This window comes from Pleurodeles waltl, chromosome 7 (assembly GCF_031143425.1).
Source record: "Pleurodeles waltl isolate 20211129_DDA chromosome 7, aPleWal1.hap1.20221129, whole genome shotgun sequence".
NCBI lineage: Eukaryota > Metazoa > Chordata > Amphibia > Caudata > Salamandridae > Pleurodeles > Pleurodeles waltl.
The window spans coordinates 1084901641-1084926327 of NC_090446.1; the positions used below are offsets into that span (position 1 = coordinate 1084901641).

The following is a 24687-nucleotide window of genomic DNA, read 5'->3' on the forward strand; positions in this document are numbered from 1 at the left end:
TATTGCCTGGAAGAAAAGAAGGAAAAGTGAAATGACAGCTTTCATACATAGAAAAGGTAACCCCCAACAAACCAAACACAAGATATTCAGTTGAGGAGATTTTCTTAGTGGTGACTGGAAGAACAGCCATGGTCTGGCATTTTCCTAAACATTTGACTGAATGTCAGAGTTTAATCAACAGATGCTTCCTCAGTGGAAGTGTGGGGTACGGGGTAAGGATTGTTTTAAATTTAGTTTGTAGGGTTAGTATATGACACCTGCTGCTCACATGCTAACAAATATGCATTCCACTTCACAAGCAACTGGTAATAATGAATGAAACACACTCAAACAACACATACACTACATTTAAATATTTCATATAAAATGTAAATGGCCTTTGAGAGGTGCAATCCTTTAGGCAGAGAAGCAATTTGGCACAGATGTTCTTATGCTACATAGAAGAGATGCACTTCTTTAGCAATGAATGTAGATGCCTTCGTAGATACGGCTTGGAGATGCCTTCGCAGATACGGCTTGACCTACAATGTGAGATTTAGTAGGACTGACTATACTAATAAAAAGACACCTCTCACTACAAGTGACTCAAGCATCAACTGACAAATTGACTGATATATTATGCTATGGGGCACATTATACAACACACAAATCATACTCCTCATAATATATGCCCCTATGAGCCTGGTAGAGTCATATTAGCATTAACGTTTATGGATTATGCTCAGGGCCTAACAATTGTGCATAGAAACTTTAATGGACTAATGAACTGGGGGAGGACAGATCTGTTTAATTGAAAAGATAGCCAAATTAAAAATAAATGTAGAGGAATCTATGAACAAGTTTAGGGAAAATAACACATATGAAGACACACTGCAGCCAGATAATTGAAATACCAACAAACTCCGACAGATGAAGCCAATAAAATATGGCTTATATCACAAATTAGTCTGTATAACCAAACTCCTTCAATGGCAGATTCGAAGAGAAGAAACATCCAGGAACATCAGCAAAATACAAGACTTCAGTGACACACTCCTAACTTTGTGAGTTAGTCAATGAATTTACCTATTTCTATGGCACTCTACACAGCCTCACAGAAACGATATCACATGATGTGCCGGCAACATATCTAAATATTGAGCAACTATCTCCAGAGAAATTTGAACATTATTAGATTAAACATTAAAAGTCACAGAACTCCTCCATAACTAGTACTACCTTGTGACGACCGGCTTCATGGGTATCAGGGCAGTCAGGATTACTGGGCACCAATTGCACCACTTGGAGATGTTCCCTGCTGGTGTCCTGGAGCCACAGTTTTACTGGGCCCCAAGCTGGAAAACCAAGTACTCCTCTATGGCACTTGACTCCCTCAGGATGAAGAGACAGAGCAGTCAAAGGCTTACTATTAGAGGTGAGGTGGGTTAGATTTCCATAATACAGTTTACACCATAATAACAGCTAATAAGATCATTGTCCAGTCGTGCTTTATTTTATAATAAAAATACTTTAATTCACACAAGAAAAATATACTACTCCTAAAACTAAGATACGCTGTGAAAACCAGATGTTTCTAAAACCCTCTGGGCCAGAGGTCGGACCTGTAACAGTATTATAGCTCTTAGAAATTAAGCACTATAAAAACACAGTTAAAATTGCATTATACTGACAGCATTGCACATGGGTAGCTTTTCAATGAAATGAAAAGAGTAGAAAGAATACAGCAATTATATTAATAATTGGATTGCAGTGAGGTGGTTTCAGCAGTTGATATGAAGTTAAATGTTTCTGGTCCACCTACTGTCCCACCACGCACAGCAACAGAAGTGCTGAACCTTCCCTAGCGAGGACACCACTGCGGCGTGTCAAGGGTCTGGTTAGGGATGCCTGGTGCTTTCACACAGTTACTGGAGTCCAACTAGTCCTGTGGCCAGTGGGCTAGCTCTAGGAGAGCAGTGGCTGGCCAGGGTGCCCACCAACACCGATACCGTCAGATGACGCAAAGGGGGTGGGGCCTTTACCACCAAGCCCACTAGTCTTAGTCTATAGTTTCTAAAAGCAGGGCACTCATGGGGATGGTGTTACTTACTACTAGTGTAGGACAAGCAAGGACGACACTGGAGACTATGGACGTCTTGGGGCATCAGCCAAGGGTTCAAATGGTAAGTTCATTACTACTCTGCTAGCTACAGATGGTAACTGGAAGCACCCCTAAACACAGACAGCAAAGGGGAGTGGTCAGGTGTGAAACAATCTCACCTTCACTAACAGTATGGAGCTTCCCATCTCCCTCAATGTTGATGTGCTTTAAGTTTCCTTATCTTGAGCAGCTGTCTTCCATCTTCTTCTACTTCAAATGTCCAATCCCCTCCATAAGCCTCTTTGCTGGGATGCTGTTTGATGAGCTGAAGCCCAGTTCCTTCCGTCCTTTCACAGAAAATTCATTGCATAGACATCTTCTTAAATCCAAACCTGGCTCCTGAGCCATGGAGAATGGCAATAAAGCTCTCCTGGATTCTACTCCAGGATACCTGCTTCCTCGACAATCGTGGTGGGTGTGAAGTCGGAAAAGGATAACAACCTTGAATAAACAACTGTCCAATAAAACTAGACTTGAACGTTCCCTGATTGATAGGCTGATTTAATCAGGTCTGTTACATTTGAATCATGGGTACCCCTCCAATTCTGAGGCACGTTTACTGTGTGTTCACTGCATGATCAGTAAGTGAGAAGGTTCTACTGCCCTCCTTCCCATTCTTTCAGTACCCTTCCGGCCTATCTGCCAGAGAAGAATTTTAGTTACCTATAGACCAGAAGCTTCTGACCTCTGCCAAACAAAAAAAGAAGGAGGTCGTCCCAGCAGAGAGAGTATGAGCTATATAAAGATATGAGCCAGTGCATAGCACAACCCACCGAGCTTCTGCAATGAACAGGGAGGAGAACAAGGGAGCTGGAATATCCAGCAAAACAGATATCAGCTCTGCTTACCTTAAAGACAATGGCTCACTGTAGGAAAGTACCATCTTTCCTGGCATGTTACCCCCATTTTTACTATATGTATGTTTGTTTTTGCCTGTGTCACTGGGATCCCGCTAGCCAGGACCCCAGTGCTCATAAAGTGTGCCCTGTATGACGTCCCTGTGTGGTGCCTAACTGTATCACTGAGTGTGAGAAAACAGGGCTGATTGCAGAGGCCCCATAACTTTTTGCCCCCATTTTCCACTTTTTGCTGGTGTTTTCCTGACTTTAAAGGTGCCCTGAGTACTGCTAACCAGTCCCAGGGCCTGTGCTCTGTGTAAAATGGATATGCAAATTAGGCTAATTATAAGTGGCTAAGTTAACCTACCTATAAGTCCCTAGTATATGGTAGGGCATGTAGGTTTAGGGACCACAGCATAGGTGGTGCACACCAAGTGCATTGCTGAGGTGCCCAGTGTCATTTTAAAAGCAAGCCTGCCTTGCTGGCTGCTTTTAAATTAAAGTTATATGCAAATTCGACTTTGGAATTAAAGGTACTTCCAAAGTCTTAAACTACCTTATTTTTACATATAAGTCACCCCTAAGGTGTGCCCTATGTGCCCCTAGGGCTGGGTGCCATGTAACTATAAGCAGGGACTTTATAAAAATAGATTTATAAGCCCTGGTGAGGTAAAAACAGCCAAATTCGTTTTTCCCTCATTGAAGTAAATGGCCTTCATAGGCTAGAATGGGCAGACTTTATTTTAAATTTTAAAGTCTCCTTAAATGTTGCATACCAAGAATTTGGTATCAAATTAATTGTTGTAATAAATCCTACAACTTCCAGTTGTTGGATTTAATATAACTAGTTCAGGTAAAAAGTTTAGACTTTACCTAAAAAGTTGCCAATTTCAGCTCTGCATTGTTTTTGCTGCTGTGCTCTGATTGGCCAGCCTGCAGCAGCTTCTGCCAGGCTGCCTTGATGAGGTGTGAAGTGGCCAGGCTTCACACAAAGGAATGTGCTTGGGGGAGAGAATCTCCCCTCAGCAGATGGTGAGGCAGAAAGGGGGAGGGCTGCCAAACTGGTCTTCAAAGGCAGAGAAGGACATTTGCAGCACCCAGCAACACCCCCACATCCTACAACCCCAGACAGCTAGGTGCCCCCTTGATTAGATTAGGAGAGGGGTGTGTTTATGATTTTTAGCCACACCAGTGGGTGGGCTCAGCCAGATGTAACCTCCAAAAATCAGATTCATCCATGTTGGATTTTTAGAGACTGTTGCCTTCTGGGATGGATTTTTGCCACACTTCCCAGGAAGTGGTCATCACAGGGGGACGACCCTGTCCCTGATTGGAAAACCAGAGCCCCCCTGCTTTTCACCCAGGAGCAAGGATAAAACTGGCAGACCTGCACCCACACCGCAGATCCCCTCCAGAATTCAACAAGAAAGGAACTAAAGAAGAAGAAGGACTGCCCTGCTGGACCCCTGGCCTGCACCTGGACCCTGCACCAGCTGCACACTTGGGCTTCACCACAAGAAGGACTTTGCCTGGCTTCAACTGGTTCAAGGAGGGACTCCCTGTTTGCTACAGGTGAAAAATTGCTAAACGAGAGTCCCCTGCACCAACTCCTGAAGAAAGCGACCAGCTGACCACTGTCCAGTGGCCAAAAAGGAGTTTGCACCAGGTGCATTCTGGGAGTTGAAGTCCGCACCCCCCAAGGACCATCACAGAACTTCTGGACCCTTGGGGTGAGCTGTGGACCCCAAAAGAACCTTAAAAGAACATCTGGGTGAAGCCCCAGAAGTTTGGAAAAGATTTGAGAATTTTGGGAAAAAAGCTCCAGAGAGGGACCGACCCGCCGCGGAAATTCTAGCCGGCTTGCCTCAACCGCGACCCGGCCTGACTTCGTGGTTCGTCCCGGTAAAGAAAAACATCCAAAAAAGAGACTAAGTCCGAACGTAAAAAGTTGACCGGGACCTCCCAGCCATCGTATCCGAGAAGGGCTCCATGGACGTCGGATCAAGATCCAGGTTTACCCCGGTCGAAGGATTTTCATCTCGAAAAAACGACTAAGTCCGAAGGTAAAAGTCTCCACCGAGGAAACCCACATCGCGTATCCGGACAAGGGCTCCAGGAGGTCGGATTCAACTGGCAGGTTCGTCCCGGTGAAGAAAAACTTCAAAATAAAGACTAAGTCAGAAGGTACCTTTTTAACCGAGGCCTCCCGCGACCTGTAGCCGAGCAGGGCTCCATCGCGGTCGGCCTGAAAGTTTGACTTTGCCCCGGTCGAGGTGCAACCAGATGACCCGATTGGCGCTTTTTGTTTCTAAGCGCTAGAAAAGTAATAATTCTTTAAAAATTCATATCTCCGGTTCCCCTGAACCGATTTTAATCGTTTTTGTGTCATTTTAAAGATAAAAATATAAACTATTTTTATAAATTGGTTTTGGATTTTTAAACTGTTTCCTGTGTTTTATTTAATTACTGTTTTGTGATATTTGAATGCTTTACACTTTGTCTCCTAAGTTAAGCCTTGACGCTCGTTGCCAAGCTACCAAGGGTTGAGCTGGGATTAATTTACTGAGACCTAACTGTACCTATGTGGAGGTTAGTGGCTTGTTGCTAGGTGTAGGTACCTACCTGCCCTACCAGTAACCCATTTTCCAACATAATTGGAAGCAGCGACGGGATCCTGTACTTGTGTTCAATATCACGTTACAGTTTTAGGTAAAACAAATTAAAAATCCTTTAAATTGTCCTAGTGCAAAAATTGTTTTTAATTTTTAATTTGGATTAATTTAAATTATTGAATTTTTGTAATTTTTCTAAATTCTTGTTTCCAATTTTTGCAAAAAGTTTTTGTTGACACAAAACTAGGGAACCATGGAGCTTGATCTGGCTAGCCTACCCACACTGACAGTAGTCCAGCTTAGGGGGTTGTGTATTGAAAGAGGGTTGCCTGCAACCACTGATCTCAGGAAGCAAATCCTGATCACATCCCTGACAGCATGGGCTGAGGCCCAAGAGGTAGAGTCAGAAGAAGCTCCAGAGGAGGGAGAAAGAATAGAGGATGCAAGCTTTAACCACTCAGGGGAGGGAAGGCATCTGAGCCTAAGTGAGGATGAGGAAGAACGGTCCTCAGTAAATACAGTCACTAGGGGCAGACCCAAAGCTAGTGGTGGGAAGGGGGTCCTTTCAGGAGGAGAGAACCCATCCATCAGAGAAAGAGAGCTGGAGGCCCAGCTAGCATACATAGCTTTGGAAGCAGAGAAGCTGGCCCTAGAAAAGAAAAAGTGGGCATACAAAGAGAAAAGAGATGGAAGCAGCGATAAACAAGCTGAGGTGTCCATGGGTGGGGGAGTTTGCCCCAGATTACCCAAAGGGGTGGTTCCTGCCTATGTAGAGGGGGATGACATAGATAAGTGGCTGGGGGCCTTTGAGAGGGCACTCCAAATGAGAAGGGTTAGGCCTCAATACTGGGGTTCCCTTTTGTGGGAGTTGGTCCCCAACTCAGGGAGGGATAGGCTTCTGACCTTAAGGGGGGAGGAGGCAGATTCATACCCTAGTATGAAGAGGTGCTTAGCCAAGAAGTTTGGTCTGACCCCAGAGCAATATAGAATGAAGTTCAGGGACACCCAGAAGGTCAGTACCCAGTCTTGGGTTGACTTTGTGGACATTTCACTAAAGGCACTAGAGGGCTGGATTATTGGTAACAAAGTAGATACTTATGAGGGGTTATACAATCTGATCATGAGAGAGCACATCTTGACCAATTGTACCCAAGAAAGGTTACGCCAGCATCTAGTGGACTCTAAGCAGACCAACCCTAGAGAGCTAGGGGAGGCAGCTGATGAGTGGTTGAGAACCAGGGTGGTTGTCAAGTCCCAGGGGGGAGACTCCAAGAAGGGGGGGACAGGTCCCCAAAAACCTAAGGAGGGAGGTGGTAAGCCCACCACAGAGACTCCCTCTGTACCCCAGAACCCTAAGAAGGAGGAGAGTAAATCCCACTCCCACTCTGACAAGCAGAGACAGGGAGACCCAGGGTTAAAAAAACTCTTGGACATTAGGGCTTGCTTTGACTGTCAGCAGACAGGTCACTTCAGAGGAGATGCAGCCTGTCCAAGGAAGGTGGTTAGCACTGGGCTGTCCAGTGTAGCCATAGAGGAGGATTCCTCAGATGATGAAGTCCTCCTAGCATTGTGCTGGGAGACAGGACCAGATGGTAAGCTGGTGATCCCTGAGGGTGGGAGTAGGCACTTCTACCACATTCAAGTGAATGGGATCCCTACCACTGGCCTGAGGGACACCTGTGCCAGTCACACTATAGTGAGTGACCGGTTAGTGACGCCGACATGTATGTCCCAGGAAAGACAAAGAAAGTCAGGATAGCCACAGGGGAGGTCACCTCCAAACCTGTAGCCATAGTGCCCCTAGAGAGGGAGGGTATCCTTGACTGGATTAGGGTGGTAGTCAGTGCTGACCTCCCCCTAGATTGTATCCTGGGCAATGACCTCCCAGAGGTGAGTCTGGTCACAGATGGGGTGGTCGCCCAGGGCGCCCCCCCAACCCAAAGTCCTGGGGAGTCAGTCCCTACAGTTAAGAGACAGGGGTCCCCAAGAAAAGGAAAGAAGAAAAGGAAGGGTAGGCCACTCTTAAAGAGAGTTCCAGGGAGCCAAGGGCCTTCTGCCCCAGTAGGGGGGGAGCCCAGAGTTGGCACTGGTGAGGCCTCACCTGATCCCAAGGAAGTCCTGAGTAGTCAGGCAGCTGTCCAGATGCAAGGTGTTGCCCCTGCACTGACAGAAGGGAGAGTGGAAGGAGGGTGTCTGCCACAGAAGGTGGTAGCCCCCCACTCTAGACAGCAAGAGGGGTGCCAGGACCCCAAAGATGCCCCTAAAGCAGCTCAGCCACCTGTCAGTGGAGAGCTTAGGGTGTGGTTCTGGGTACTGACAGCTGTCAGTAGCCTCTGCTGGGTGCTAGCCTTCCTGGCAGCACTGTACTTGGCCGGGGAGGCAGACCCCAGGGCCAATAGCAAAGTAGGCCCCCTGACCCTATTGGTCATGGTGGGGTTGCTCAAGTGTTGGGTGACCTCTTTGGGTAAGCTAGGTGTTGCCCTAGCAAAGTTTGGAGTAGGGGAGGTGGGCACCTCACTACCCAAGTTGGCAGAGAGAAAGGAGGAAGACCCCCCTAGAGGAAAGTTTCAGTTTGTGTTGGGTCCTTTTACTGTTGGGATGGCTTCACTACCCATAGGGAGTGACCCTGACAGGAGGATATAAGGCAGAGTAGGCCCTGCAAAGGGACAGCCAGTTTTCTTCACTGTCTTCCTCGCCTAACAAGCCAGGAAGACTCTCCCAGGGTTGGGCTGAGTCTCCTGGGCGTGTGGGCTGGGGGGGGGGGGTTGTGTGAGAAAACAGGGCTGATTGCAGAGGCCCCATAACTTTTTGCCCCCATTTTCCACTTTTTGCTGGTGTTTTCCTGACTTTAAAGGTGCCCTGGGTACTGCTAACCAGTCCCAGGGCCTGTGCTCTGTGTAAAATGGATATGCAAATTAGGCTAATTATAAGTGGCTAAGTTAACCTACCTATAAGTCCCTAGTATATGGTAGGGCATGTAGGTTTAGGGACCACAACATAGGTGGTGCACACCTAGGTGCATTGCTGAGGTGCCCAGTGTCATTTTAAAAGCAAGCCTGCCTTGCTGGCTGCTTTTAAATTAAAGTTATATGCAAATTCGACTTTGGAATTAAAGGTACTTCCAAAGTCTTAAACTACCTTATTTTTACATATAAGTCACCCCTAAGGTGTGCCCTATGTGCCCCTAGGGCTGGGTGCCATGTAACTATAAGCAGGGACTTTATAAAAATAGATTTATAAGCCCTGGTGAAGTAAAAACAGCCAAATTCGTTTTTCCCTCATTGAAGTAAATGGCCTTCATAGGCTAGAATGGGCAGACTTTATTTTAAATTTTAAAGTCTCCTTAAATGTTGCATACCAAGAATTTGGTATCAAATTAATTGTTGTAATAAATCCTACAACTTCCAGTTGTTGGATTTAATATAACTAGTTCAGGTAAAAGGTTTAGACTTTACCTAAAAAGTTGCCAATTTCAGCTCTGCATTGTTTTTGCTGCTGTGCTCTGATTGGCCAGCCTGCAGCAGCTTCTGCCAGGCTGCCTTGATGAGGTGTGAAGTGGCCAGGCTTCACACAAAGGAATGTGCTTGGGGGAGAGAATCTCCCCTCAGCAGATGGTGAGGCAGGAAGGGGGAGGGCTGCCAAACTGGTCTTCAAAGGCAGAGAAGGACATTTGCAGCACCCAGCAACACCCCCACATCCTGCAACCCCAGACAGCTAGGTGCCCCCTTGATTAGATTAGGAGAGGGCAGGAGAGGGGTTTGTTTATGATTTTTAGCCACACCAGTGGGTGGGCTCAGCCAGATGTAACCTCCAAAAATCAGATTCATCCATGTTGGATTTTTAGAGACTGTTGCCTTCTGGGATGGATTTTTGCCACACTTCCCAGGAAGTGGTCATCACAGGGGGACGACCCTGTCCCTGATTGGAAAACCAGGGCCCCCCTGCTTTTCACCCAGGAGCAAGGATAAAACTGGCAGACCTGCACCCACACCGCAGATCCCCTCCAGAATTCAACAAGAAAGGAACTAAAGAAGAAGAAGGACTGCCCTGCTGGACCCCTGGCCTGCACCTGGACCCTGCACTCAGAAGGACTGCACCAGCTGCACACTTGGGCTTCACCACAAGAAGGACTTTGCCTGGCTTCAACTGGTTCAAGGAGGGACTCCCTGTTTGCTACAGGTGAAAAATTGCTAAACGAGAGTCCCCTGCACCAACTCCTGAAGAAAGCGACCAGCTGACCACTGTCCAGTGGCCAAAAAGGAGTTTGCGCCAGGTGCATTCTGGGAGTTGAAGTCCGCACCCCCCAAGGACCATCACAGAACTTCTGGACCCTTGGGGTGAGCTGTGGACCCCAAAAGAACCTTAAAAGAACATCTGGGTGAAGCCCCAGAAGTTTGGAAAAGATTTGAGAATTTTTGGAAAAAAGCTCCAGAGAGGGACCGACCCGCCGCGGAAATTCTAGCCGGCTTGCCTCAACCGCGACCCGGCCTGACTTCGTGGTTCGTCCCGGTAAAGAAAAACATCCAAAAAAGAGACTAAGTCCGAACGTAAAAAGTTGACCGGGACCTCCCAGCCATCGTATCCAAGAAGGGCTCCATGGACGTCGGATCAAGATCCAGGTTTACCCCGGTCGAAGGATTTTCATCTCGAAAAAACGACTAAGTCCGAAGGTAAAAGTCTCCACCGAGGAAACCCACATCGCGTATCCGGACAAGGGCTCCAGGAGGTCGGATTCAACTGGCAGGTTCGTCCCGGTGAAGAAAAACTTCAAAATAAAGACTAAGTCAGAAGGTACCTTTTTAACCGAGGCCTCCCGCGACCTGTAGCCGAGCAGGGCTCCATCGCGGTCGGCCTGAAAGTTTGACTTTGCCCCGGTCGAGGTGCAACCAGATGACCCGATTGGCGCTTTTTGTTTCTAAGCGCTAGAAAAGTAATAATTCTTTAAAAATTCATATCTCCGGTTCCCCTGAACCGATTTTAATCGTTTTTGTGTCATTTTAAAGATAAAAATATAAACTATTTTTATAAATTGGTTTTGGATTTTTAAACTGTTTCCTGTGTTTTATTTAATTACTGTTTTGTGATATTTGAATGCTTTACACTTTGTCTCCTAAGTTAAGCCTTGACGCTCGTTGCCAAGCTACCAAGGGTTGAGCTGGGATTAATTTACTGAGACCTAACTGTACCTATGTGGAGGTTAGTGGCTTGTTGCTAGGTGTAGGTACCTACCTGCCCTACCAGTAACCCATTTTCCAACACTGAGGCTCTGCTAATCAGATCCTCAGTGTTTATGCTCTCTCTGCTTTTAAAATTGTCACTGCAGGCTAGTCACTAATTCTGATTGGCAAACTGAAACACCCTTATAATTCCCTAGTATATGGTATCTAAGTACTCAAGGTATTGGGGTTCCAGTAGATCCCTATGGGCTGCAGAATTTATTTTGACACCCATAGGGAGCTCAGACAATTCTTACACAGGACTGCCACTGCAGCCTGAGTGAAATAACGTCCACGTTATTTCACAGCCATTTTCCACTGCACTTAAGTAACTTATAAGTCACATATATGTCTAACCCTCACTTAGTGAAGGTTAGGTGCAAAGTTACTTAGTGTGAGGGTACCCTGGTACCAGCCAAGGTGCCCCCACATTGTTCAGGGCAAATTCCCCAGACTTTGTGAGTGCGGGGACACCATTACACGCGTGCACTACATACAGGTCAATAACTACATGTAGCGTCACAATGGTAACTCCGAACATGACCATGTAACATGTCTAGGATCATGGAATTGTCACCCCAATACCATTCTGGTATTGGGGTGACAATTCCATAAAACCCCGGGGCTCCACCATTGAGCCCGGGTACTGCCAAACTAACTTTCTGGGGGTTTCTCTGCAGCTACCGCTACTGCCAATCCTCAGACAGGCTTCTGCCCCCCTGGGGCCTGGGCAGCCTAGTCCCAGGAAGGCAGGAAGGCAGAACAAAGGATTTCCTCTGAGAGATGGTGTTACACCCTCTCCCTTTGGAAATAGGTGTGAAGGGCCTGAGAGGAGTAGCCTCTCCTGGCCTCTGGAAATGCTTTGAAAGGCACAGATGGTGCCCTCCTTGCATAAGCCAGTCTACACCGGTTCAGGGATCCCCCCAACCCTGCTCTGGCGTGAAACTGGACAAAGGAAAGGGGAGTGACCACTCCCCTGACCAGCACCTCCTAGGGAGTGCCCAGACCTCCTCCAGTGTGTCCCAGACCTATGCCATCATGGATGCAGAGGTGTGAGGGCACAATGGACACCTCTGAGTGGCCAGTGCCAGCAGGTGACGTCAGAGACCCCTCCTGATAGGTGCTTACCTTTCTCTGTAGCCAATCCTCCTCTAAAGGGCTATTTAGGGTCTCTCCTGTGGGTATCTCACCAGAGTTCCTCTGCACTTCCCTCTTCGACTTCTGCCAAGGATCGACCAATGACTGCTCCAGAACGCCTGCAAAAATGCAACAAAGTAGCAAGAAGACTACCAGCATAAATGTAGCACCTCATCCTGCCGGCTTACTCGACTGTTTCAAGGTGGTGCATGCTCGGAGGGCTGGCTGCCTTTACCTGGCACTGGAAGCCAAGAAGAAATCTCCCGTGGGTCGACGGAATCTTCCCCCTACCAAAGCAGGCACCAAATGTCTGCAACACCAGTCCTCTGGGTCCCCTCTCATCTCGACGAGCATGGTCCCTGGAACACAGGAGCTGGATCCAAGCGTCCCCAACAGTCTAGTGGCCCTTCTGTCCAAATTTGGTGGAGGTAAGTCCTTGCCTCCCCACGCCAGACAGTAATCCTGTGTACTGCGTGAATTGCAGCAGCTCGGGCCTCTGTGCACTTTTGCAAGACTTCCTTCGTGCACAGCCTAGCCCAGGTCCCCAGCACTCCGTCCTGCATTGCCAAACTCGCTGAGTTGGACTCCGACTTCGTGGGACTCCCTTTTGTTGTGCTGAGTTGACCGTCTTGCTCAGATCTTCTGAACGCCTGTTCAGGTGCTTCTGCGGATGCTGCTTGCTTCTGTGTGGGCTCTCCGGGTTGCTGAGTACCCCCTCTGTCTCCTCCTCTAAGTGGTCGTTCCTGGGCCCTGGCAGCACCCAAAATCCTCAACCGTGACTCTTGCGTCTAGCAAGGCTTGTTTGCAGTCTTTCTGCGTGGAAATAATTCTGCATCCTCCAGCACGCTGTGCAACATCTTCTGACCAAAGGAGAAGTTCCTGGCACCTTCTGTTGTTGCAGAATCTTTGGCTTCTTCCACCCAGAGGCAGCCCTTTTGCACCTTCATCCAGGGTTTAGTGGGCTCCTGCCCCCCCTCCCCCCCGGAAACTTGAGGGACTCTTGGACTTGGTCCCCTTCCTTTACAGGTCCTCAGGTCCAGGAATCTGTCTTCAGTGCTCTGCAGTCAGTTGTTGCCTTTGCAGAATCCCCTATCTCCACTTTACTGTCTTTCTGGGGTAGTAAGGTAACTTTACTCATACTTTTCAGGGTCTTGGGGTGGGGTATCTTGGACACCGTTAATGTTTTCTTACACTCCCAGAGACCCTCTACACACTACACTAGGCCTGGGGTCCCCTCGTGGTTTGCATTCCGCTTTTGGAGTATATGGTTTGTGTCACTCCTAGGCCTATTGTCTCCTATTGCATTCTATTGTGTTCTATAGTGTTTGCACTACTTTTCTAACTGTTTATTTACCTGATATTGGTTTGTGTGTATATTTTGTGTATATTACTTACCTCCTAAGGGAGTATATCCTCTGAGATACTTTTGGCATATTGTCACTAAAATAAAGTCCCTTTATTTTTAGTAACTCTGAGTATTGTGTTTTCTTATGATATAGCGCTAAGTGATATAAGTGGTATAGTAGGATCTTTGCATGTCTCTCAGTTCAGCCTAAGCTGGTCTGCTATAGCTACCTCTATCAGCCTAAGCTGCTAGAACACTTCTAATCTACTAATGAGGGATAACTGGACCTTGCACAAGGTGTAAGTACCACAAGGTACCCACTATAAGCCAGGCCAGCCTCCTACACTCACCATCCATAACCCGTGAACCCATATGCATGCTAAACACACATCCCAGATATGATGGAGGTTAAGAGAACACAGATAAGAGACACTGCACAAACTTAACCAGGAAGGAGCTGTTAGGCAAACCCTCTTGCAGGTACCCCCAAGCATAGATTAATGCAGCCATTATTGCGTCTACCACAGCCTCTGTAGAGAGGGCAGTATCCACTCTGTAAAAAGAGGGATGCACTTTTCATGCCCTCTTGACTCCAAAGCCAAGCTCTAGGGTTTGAAGTGGATTTGCATAATTGTCATGTTCACTGAGGTAGAGATCAAGAAAACTTACAACAATTTTCCAGTGCCAAGAAATCAACATAGGGCATGAAAAGCATGCTCTCTTGAGAAATGCAGAAGACTCCCCGTCCCAACTCACCTACATGTTACAGACAAGAAGCCTCCCAAAGAACTTGGCAAGGCATACATTACAGTTGTTCTTAGACTAGACTGCTCAGCATCATTCAATTAATCAGGATTTATAAAGCGCAGCTAATCACCCGATAGGGTATCCAGGTGCTTGCAGGTCCTGGCAGATTATTCGACCAGCCAGGTCTTGAAAGCAATTTGGAATTCCAGAAGTGAGGTGATGGTCTAGGTTTGTGTGGGGAGGCTGTTTCGGGTCTTAGTTGTAATGTGGGAAAAGGAGCTTCCCCCACTTCTGCTTTGGTAGATGTTAGGAAAATGTGCAAAAGACACTGAGGCGGAGCATAGACTTCTCGAAGGTTGGTGGAAGTTCAGACAATGGTTGATGTAGGCTGGTTCTTGGTTGTGTAAAGCCTTGGGTGCGTGGGTCAGCAGCTTCAATTGACAACTCTTCTGTATGGGGAGTCATTGGAGTTGCCGGAGGTGGGGTGTCAGGTGGGTTTGTCTAGGGAGATCAAGGATGAGTCTGGCTGGGGCAATCTGAATGGTCTGAACGCTCTGTAGGATGGTTGTGGCGATTCCTACGTAGACAGCACTGCGTAGTCCAGTCGGCCGGCGATGAGGGCCTCTGTCACACTGGGTCTGGTGCGCAGGCATAGCCACTTAAAGATCTTACATAGCAGGCACAAAGTGAGGAAACAGGTGGATGAGATGGCGCTGATCTCTAATTTCACGGATAATTTGATGTCAATGATGATTCTGAGGTATCTGGCATGGCTGGAGGTTGTGGGTGCTGGTCCTAGGTTGGAGGGCCATCAGGAGTTCTCGGTGACGAGGATGAGCTGGGTGTCATCGACATACGAGATTATGTTGAGGCTGTGGGATCTGACGGTGTTGGCCAGCGGGGTCATATATGCGAAGCGTGTCGGGCTGAGGGATGAGACCTGAGGGCAATGCAGGCAATATCCTTGGGTTCACAGGTAAAAGATGGGAGAAGGATACTCTGTGTTCTTCTGGTGAAGAAGGAGGTGATCCATCTGAGTGTGTTCCCTTGGATGCCGGTGTGGTGGAGTCTTTTGATCAGCCTGTGGTGGGATACAGTGTCAAAGGCTGCTGAAAGGTTGAGGATGATCACACCTGCTGTTTCTCCTTGGTCGAGGAGGGCTACTATCAGGGAGGTCTTGGTGCTCTGATTGCTACAGAAGCCGGATTGGGAGTCATTGCGTAGCTGGTTGTGCTCCAGGTGTGTTGTGAGTTGCTTCTTCATGATTTTTTTTCCAGTACCTTTGCTGGGAATGCAAACAGAGAGATTTGTCAGTAGTTTGCAAGTTTGTAGGGGTCGGCAGAGGGTTTTTATGAGTAGTGGTCTGCCTTCAGTGTATTTCCAGGCATCAGGAAATGTGGTGGTGGCGATTGAGGTGTTGAGCAGGGTGGTGAGTTCCTGGCCGACTGGTTGGTTTCCGTGATTGAAGATGTGGTGTGGGTATGGGTCTGTGGGAGCTCCTGAATGGATGGATTTCAAGATGGTAGTGATGTCCTGAGAGAGGAGGAGGTTCCAGGTGGTGATTCCGTGGTTTGCAGTAATGGCAACTCTGTCAAGGAAGTCTGTAAGTATGGGTCGGGTTTGGAAGTTCCTATATATGGCTGCGATCTTGTCAAGGAAGAAACTGGCAAGGCTGTCGTACAACTGTTGCGAGGCAGTGCTGATTTTTTTGTGGCATCGGGGTTGGAGAATTCCTTCACAATGTGGAAAAGTTCCTTAGTGTTATTGGTGCTGTTTTTGATGTACGTGGTTAAGGCTGTCTTCTTTGTGGCCCCTAGCAGGGGGTGGTAAAGGTTGAGGGAGATTTTGAAGGCTGCCTTGTCAGGGGTGTCATTGCTGGTGCGCGATTTCCTCTCCAGCTATTTTCTATATTGTTTTGCTGTTCCGAGTTCTTGTGTGTACCCGCGGGCCCTTTTGGAGGATTTTGTCTGGTTGTTGCTCTTGATGGGGGTGATAGTTTCAGCATGGCTGGTGATCCAGGCATTGAAGTTCTTAATTCCCTTTTTGAGATTGGTGGTGCTAGCTGGGTTGAAGGTGTTGAAGATGTCCGTCCAGCTGGTCTCTGAAATTTTGTTCCAACTGTGGTGGGGGGTGCTGGACATCTAGATGCTCTAAATTCACCTATGATGCTGGGTTGGGTGCCGTTGACTTCATATCCGACCATAGGGCTCCCAATTCAGGTAATAAATGACTGGCTTCATGGTCCCACATCAGACCTAACGTGCATAACAGAAGTAAGGGGCTGTGGGAGCTATCTCTCTACTACACTATATAACAGCAACAAACCCTCCCTCCACCATCAAGTTAACACCTACCACAAAAGTGGTGACTGAATCCCGGAGAGCCTAATTAATGCAAATATAGTGGTATACTCTTGGTTGGAAAATGCTTTCCACAAGACAACTGTCATCCATAACCCAGAAACCTTTAATAAGCAGAGAGGGGAATAAAGGGTGGGTGTAAGCCCCCTCAAAGAAGAGGGATGGTCAATAGTCTGAATGGCACTGACAGAAACTCCAATAGCCACAAGATACAGCATAATACAAATTAAGTACTTACAACAGATTATCTTAAACCCGAATTGACAATGGTGAATGCAGCATAGTCCTGACCTCTTTCAAATCTGAAATCAGGAGACAAAAACTTTCCACACACAATTTAGGGGTGCTGGATCATTCGCCTCAACTGGATTGCTCTGTTTAACACATTGCAAATGGACTTAGGTGCCCAACTGATTTACATCCAAAAACTGCCTTGTTAAATACTGAATGTGAGAAAGTGGATTATTGGTTTGGGACAGATGGTAGTCAACTACAAGGATTAATGTCACTATTGTTGTGAGGTCCAGTAAAGATTTCCGTAATTTAAACCTGACCTCAGCCCCTGGCGGCTATGGCAAACACACTTAACTTAACAAAATGTGTAACGTATTTAGAAGTATCAAAACAGTTGGAAACTTTAAATCCCAACAGAATAAAAGACCCACTCCAAATTATAAAAATATAGATTGATTTACTGAACAAAATGACCCCCAAAACAGCAAAAATCCAATAAGGGTAACTGGAGATATGAATGTAAAGTTTTAAATAAAATCATGTGTACCACAGGCCTGCCTGACACTGGCCTGTGATTGGGGGTGACTCCTGACACCTCCCTAGACAATAGAGAAAAAGTTCCCAGAGGTAAGCCTACCCACTTTTGCTGCAGTTCCTGTGTGACCTACTATGAACAAACAGTTCCACAGTGCCCCTCTCCAACAACAACCAGGATGGCAGAACTTGTTGTCCCCCGTGCAGAGCTCCTGGGCACACCCTATTATTGTGGCCATTGAAATAAGTAACCCCTCCACTGTGGTTACTCAAAACCAGTCCTGGGGGAACCTCCTCTCCCACTCAGAGTGTTGCTTGGCTGATTAGAGATAAAAAGGATAGGGCACGCCCAGTGTTAGCTACATCGACCTTTGACAGAGTAGGCCACTTGAAAGTTAATTAGGTACCTGGGCATAGCCTAGATGTTCATCCTATCAAAAGAACAGAATACTGTCCCACTCCCAAAGCCTGCTTTTCAGCTTTGGGATCAAGTTCACACTTTATCAAGCTCTCGGGTGACAGCAGGGAGCGCATGCAAATGTGCTTCCAGAGGCATTAGGCAATAATAAGTTGGCTTTCTAAAAGACCCTTTTCTAAATTATTTATCACAAATCTGATTTCACAATGGATTGGGTTTGCAATTCTATTTTAAAAAGTCAAAGAATTAAATTTGTAGCTGTTTCCTAGGCTGTGATAACATTATTTAACTTTAATATCATATCCTGATATTTTCCTCTCAAACTGCTAATCCTGCTGTAGTGAAAATAGCCTTTGGTAACTTGCAAATAAAGGGGATACATTTTACATTAAACTTTCACATGACCCACTTTTAACTATCATGTACCCTGCCTTACTGGTGTTAAGGTTTACGCAGGGTGGTATATTGATATTTAAAAGGAGGGTTTAGGCCTGTCAAAAGGGTTTCTAATGACAGGTCACATTTGCAGCTTTAAAACTGCACAGACAGGCTACAGTAGTATGCCTGCAGTCACTGAGGTGGGCAGCACAATGGGTACTGCAGTCCATTAATGACATTTAACTTACATATCCTTGTACAGTTTGTTCCATATACTAGAAGTTAAAGATGGCTATTAGGAGTACATCAATTTCAACATGTTTTAGGGGTCAGAGCACTTGCACTGGGGCCTGGTGAACAGAGTCCCAGTGCACAGAGTCAAAAAATCAGCAGCAGCATTCCCACAAAATGTGGATGATCATGTAAAAAGAGGCATTTAAATGTAAGGTAAATAACTAAGGGTATACACAAGCCAAGAAAGTATTTTTGTGAATGGGATTGGCTAGTATCAAACGAGACATCGCCCAAAACTGGAGAAGCCCAACAGCTTCAATCATGCAGATGTTTATACACATCTGGTATCTCAAAACTTCCAATAGATAAAGCTACACAAGAAACACCACCAACTTTGGCAAAACGGTTCTCAGGATCAAAGAGGGTCAGATATGCAAGCTGATAATGGATTAATGAACAGCACTATTTATAGCAGGAAGTAATATCGGATGTTTTGTAGAATAAAAAAAGTTGAAGTAAAACTTTAAATGAATACTATTACATGGAATAAAAATACAAGCACCAGAGCCAAATATTGGTGAATGCTGAATGTATGCTTTTGCTTCTTATGTGCTGTAATGATAGAAATGCTCATAAAATATTTATAAAGAAACAAATAAGGAGAACAGTCTCAGAAAGAGTAATTTACTTCCCACTCGCAACATAACCGACAGAGGGTGGGCAGCAGCAGTGCAAACTCACCTTACATAAAGAACAAGTAGAGCTCACACAACAGCATTTAAACTCCACTCACATACACATAGGTAGCACCAGTACTAGAGGAATTCAGATACATGAAACATAGAGGGTGCACCTACGCCCAAGATTACAGTGTTTTATGAAGGCCAATTTGGGACACCAGTAGTCAATCCAAACTGGGCAGTAAACACCTGAGGCACATTTTAAAACTGTGCCAGTCTTTACCCAATTAAGCTTTTTTTAAGGTTTTGCCCCTATATGTTCTTTTTTCCACATCCGTTTCACCTTTAGTTTACAGATTGGTTTATGTTGAAGTCCAAAAAAATGAGTGAGAGCAATTTGCATTTAACTGATAACAGATGCAAGAATACAAACAGGAACTAAAACGCAGAATTTCCACATTGCTTTTACCTTTGATCGTGGTCAATGAGCAGGTGCAGCTTACAGGCTTACCCCTATAAACTAGAATTAATAGGAATTGGTCAAATTGGGCGTTTTAGAACACATTTCCAGATAAATGGATAAAATGATAGCGTATTAAAATAGAATGCTCAAAACTTATTTTATACAGCTCAGCAGTTGTAGCAGGAGAACACGATTTATGCTCTTGTACATTATGGCGATTTGTTAATTATTTTGATTATAGCAGTTAAAGGAACGTCATCAGAACGGGGCAACAGAGATAAATGGTCTAGTGACTTCATTTATAATTTGAAACTTGTTTCTTAAAGCCATCTTCGTCACTTGCCCAAATTTGTGATCACAAAATTGCTCGGTGTCCACTTTTAAGAAGTGTCTGCAGAAGATTAATTCAGTGGTTTGCGAAAATTAATTGTCAAAATTATGTACGTGTAGCGACATCGACAAAACACAACACCATGGGCTAAATAAGGCGTTGAAATGCATTAGTAATTGGACTGAGATCGCATTGGTGGAATACGACTTGTTTTGTCTAGTATGTGCATTATAATTTTCCTTCTATACATGTAAGAACGAAGCAACTTTAACAAAATATATATTTCTCGTGTACTGGCGGCACTTCAGAATTCTATTTGTTAACTTTTTCCATGAGCAACCTTTGAGAGGAAACGTTTCTTATGGTTTCTTATTTATGCTTATGATGTGAAACTACTGCTGCCAATTTGCTTGCCATAACATGTAATTAGGGAGTGGAGTTTCAAGATATAACAGGTTCAGGCGGCATTTGTTATTCAATGAAACTAACTAAATGATGGCTGGGGAAGGGGTTGACGGGTAGACAGAAATCGAAGGAAAATAATCTGGCTGAGACTGCTCGATGGTGAATGGGATGCTAATGACGATGGGCGGTAACAGGCTTTGGACCATCGCTCAAAGAGGTGATAAACTGTGTCTGAGTGACATCTGTTGCCGTTCTCAACCCTAGTTCAGCGCCGTTCGCGTACCACACTAAACAATCTCAAAGTTAGTGCCTACCTGTTCTCGCACAGCGTTCTGCACTCACAATAATAAACGGGCAATGCTACAAAGTTTCACAACACCAACAGCTACAAACACGAAGAGCTACAAAACTAGACCGGTACATGGAAAACAGTAATGGGAATTAACGTGACCTATCGGCGTCCATATTAAGAGTAGAGACTGACCGCGTCGAACATCCGTTCTCTGGAAATTGGGCCCAGGGAAACCTCGCGGATGGCCGACATGTTTAGTGTAGAGAAACGGGAGTCGTGTACTAAGAGAAAACGAGAACACATTGATAGGTCGTCACATGTGCTAAAAAACGGATTACGTACAGAAAGAGAACAAATGATGCCGTTACCAGGCAGTATTTACATTCTCTTAATATTAGCGTTACTATTACTAACCAAGCACACATGAAATAAACAAACTCTTGCGCTTCAGTGTTTTACTCCAGGCCACTGATGTCTTTTTCTGTGATGTCTTTTTTCTATGTCTATGAATTTGAACATGGCGGCAATGGGCTGAAGGTGACAGTATCTCTTAGACATTTTGGTTGCAGTTGTTTGCCAGCCTCATATCTTCCTGCCCCCCTGCTCGGGGATGTTGATGCAGCGGCTTGCTGGTGGGATTGGAGGCTCGTGTAACTTTCCTAGGCTGTGGTTCAAGACGTGTATCAAGTGTAACCCTTTACAAGCAGGGAAGCTGAATGGCTTTCCATGCCGAGGACAGCCGGTGCGAAGTTTGCAAGGGCGAAACCCATTCACCCGTGGTCAGGAGCGGGAGTGGAAGAACCGCAATAAAACTGTGCTGACCTATATTGCAGCAGCAGCAGTGGGCATGGTGGGGATGTCGTATGCGGCAGTGCCGCTTTATCGGTTGTACTGTCAGGTACGACTCTCATTTTGCCTCCTTACTCTGTCGCCTTCTTTATGTTACCACATAATGTCAACTGACATATTGCCCAAAGATACCACCATCCTGTCAAATATCACACGTTTTCTGTTACATAATCTCAAAGTAACTACTCATTATGTAAGTTTTTTCAGATTCGTCTATCAGTTGTAAAACCATCGTTATAAATTTTGCAGAGCAAGTGCCTTGATAGGATTGCCACTTCTTAGCTAAAACTAGAGTCTTTTTGTTTATGCCTTGCGATTCTGTAAGTGTTGGGAGGGAGCTGGTACTTGAATAAAGCTTTCTTCAGATTTCTCTGTACTATCTTTTAGGGCAGTTCTCTATCTGTTTGCTTTAATAATCGTTTAGGCTCACAAACGCCACTTCCAGACGTTAATCCGTGCCACTTTCCCTATAGAGCTACGATGCTTTGGCATGCACCCACTTATGCCCCTAATGCGCTACACTTCTAGACCACATTACACTGTGTGTCAAAGATCATCTATGTTTTGCCAACAAAAAAATGTAAATTCTCCTAGCTAGTTGTGAATGACGAGAGTCCTGATTTTATCAAAGACAACTGAGCTGAGTATTATTAAGTCTATTTTCTTGCTGTTTATTATTTACAGCGCTTTAACGCACTACAACCGAACAATCCCGTATGTCCAGCGGGAAGAGACACAAGGAATATAACTAATGAAACACTGTATATAAGTAGACCCAATCTAACGAAGGCGTCCTCTTTTCTTGTTGCAATTGTGGTTTTCTAATGTCCTTGCATAAAACAAAAAATCAGAAACAATAAAACAAAAATCTATCAGTAACCACATTAAGTCTTCCTATCCTCCGTGTATTCTTTTCTTGTATCCAGAACTCGGAGTCCAGTTGATCCACTTCACTAGGCCTGACTGTGCCCACCAGTTCTGTTTTTCACCTGAGTGGTTGCTCCAGGTACTAAAGAAAATCAAAGCAACACAAAGATTAGCAGCGACTCAATGAGTGAATTACAGTGGTGGAAAATACCTTTTTTTAATATAAAATCAGGACTCTCCTTCATAGCTGGCAAGATGACACTGCTTCTATTACACAATAGCATATTCTGCATGTTCCAAGCATGTTAACAACTGTCATTGCTGCATGATCAACAGGCTTACCATAAAAGTTCTAAAAGTTGACACCCTAGACTATTCTGCCTCTTTTAAGATTTCCTCAAGTATTGCTCTGGCCCAGAAAGCCTTGAAGGCTTTGGCTTCCCTGCCTGAATGGGACTCGAATGATGCTCTGTTTAGGCCTGCTTTAGCCATCATCGTCCTTACCCATCTACTCAAATTCCTAGATGTTACTGTTGCAAATTATTATCTTAAAGCTGTCAATAATTGAGGCACAGCGAGTCCTCGTCCCCTTTGTTGAATGAATATTCTGTTTGGACACCTCCATACACAAAGCTTGGAAATGCACAGGGAAACTTCACAAAACAGGGTGCATTCTTAGTTCTCTTCGTCATGTGGAAATGCACTTCTACTGTTGTGTATTACATAGCAGTGGTATTCACAGCTCTCACTTCCAAAACCCTTCTTAACGAAACAAAACATAATAAGATTACCAACTTACCAGTCAAAAGTTTTATTGACAAATGTTCACTATCTTCCCAAGACTCAAACAAGTGTAATACTAGATTGACACCTCACATAGTATTATACCTTGATTTAAGGGCATTCCTATTCCTTATTCCTTTTAGCCACCTGCATATAGAGGGATATTCCCCAATTGTTTTCCAATCAACTTACTGATGTGCTGCTGATATTGCAGACCTGTACCCGTTAATTATTATGTAAGACTTCTGCCTTACCACTTGGGATGCCAAGAAATGCAACACACCTACAACACCTGCTGGAATGGGATCCAAATCCCTTTCCAAACACTAGCCACTCCATAACTTTCAGCCTGATCCGTATGTTTTGACAGTGCCAGTGGTCTAGGAAGCCTCAGTATAGCCTAAAGCCTGATCAAAAGTCCTTGCACATTTTTAAATATTCTGAAAGGTTTCATGCTACCAGAACCAGTCTGTTCACATGTTTGCCCACAGGGCCTCTTCATCATCTGTAGAAAAACTGGCAACTGTATTGGACATTTTTTCTGAGAGTTTCAGTAGTATGGGATACCAATGCTGGCTCCTCCTCAAAAGTGTTGCTTATTACTGCCCGTGCCAGCTGCCTGTGTATTTGCGCCAGACTCCTGGAGATCATGACCAAGGGAGGGAACTGCATAGTGCATTCCCCTGCACCTATCCTGGAGAAGCTCATCTTTTGGTAATGCTTCTTTATCTGGAGACTAACTGGGAAAAAGAAAGCTCCAACTGAGTTGTCAGTCTGGATGCAAAGAGATCTAAACAAAAGTGCCCCCATACTCTGTCTACAGTTTTAGAATACCTGGGCCCGAATTATAGAAAGTACCCAAGGGGTGCAACGGGCAAGTGTGGGTCCCCGGGTCACTTGGGTATTACAGAAGTGGCCACAGATGCTTGTACGGCCCCTTCTGTAATAGAGATAGTGCTGATGCACATGTACCACAAGCGCTGTCTCAAAAGGACGTTCCCTCAATTGCATGTGGGGATGGCCTCATGCAGATGAAGGACTCTCTTTGCCTCTGCGCCCGCACTGTAATATGGACATGGGCACAAAGGCAAAGAAGCTATCAGGAGGCGTATTGAAAGTGCCCCATAAAAAGGTTGCACAGTGTCAGTGCACCCCCTGTTGGTAGCCATCTGGGAGGGCAAGAGGGTCCTATGGACGCCCCCGAGACCCTCTTACAGGCGGTTGCAGTCCCTCACTGCCCTGCTTGCAAGAGGATCTCTAATCACTCTTAAAAGTGCTGGCGGGTTGCCGCCTACACAATGAACCACACGGAATGGCTTTGAAGCAGCCACTGTGTATTTCACTAGAATGTGCTGCCCCCAGGGCAGCATTAGTTTGCGGCTCCCCTGAGGGCAGCCTGTTCTTCATAATAGGGAGCAATTTCCCTGTTTGTGCACGGCATACCTATGTGCTGGTGCTCCATGTCGCATACACTGTCTGACATTTCTTGAATGCTAATTTGCCACCAGGTTTGTTGGTTCTGGCATATATTCTACCACCAGTGATATCTTGTTTTTTAGAAAAAACTCCATTAGTGCTTTAGCTAATTCTACTAGAGGCTTTGACCTAGTCTCTCCTTATTTGTTGACATATCTGATAGCGCTAGGCTGTCCATACAAATGACAGCCGCACACCCTGTCTTTCACCAGGCTTTGAACTGCAGAGGAGCCTGCAAGAAACTGTAAAAAACGTATGTGCTTCCTCCAGTCCAAAATGTGCCTTACCTTGAGCCCCATCCATTTAGACTTGTATGTGATTCTAATGCAAGACCTTGGAAAAGAAGG

The 24687-nt window shown here is 45.6% G+C and overlaps 2 protein-coding genes across 2 annotated transcripts in view; one reads left to right on the forward strand and one right to left on the reverse strand.

Annotated features, from left to right (window-relative positions):
• STXBP4 (syntaxin binding protein 4) overlaps positions 1–20491 on the reverse strand; it is a 274640-nt gene extending 254149 nt beyond the window's left edge. Inside the window, exon 1 of the mRNA XM_069200029.1 lies at positions 20388–20491. The gene's annotated coding sequence lies outside the window, so the exon portion shown is untranslated. The remainder of the gene's footprint in view (positions 1–20387) is intronic.
• Positions 20492–20856: 365 nt separating this feature from the next.
• COX11 (cytochrome c oxidase copper chaperone COX11) overlaps positions 20857–24687 on the forward strand; it is a 52258-nt gene continuing 48427 nt past the window's right edge. The window contains exon 1 of the mRNA XM_069200028.1: positions 20857–21263. Within this exon, the coding sequence (XP_069056129.1) occupies positions 20976–21263 (288 nt within the window). The 5' untranslated portion in view covers positions 20857–20975. The remainder of the gene's footprint in view (positions 21264–24687) is intronic.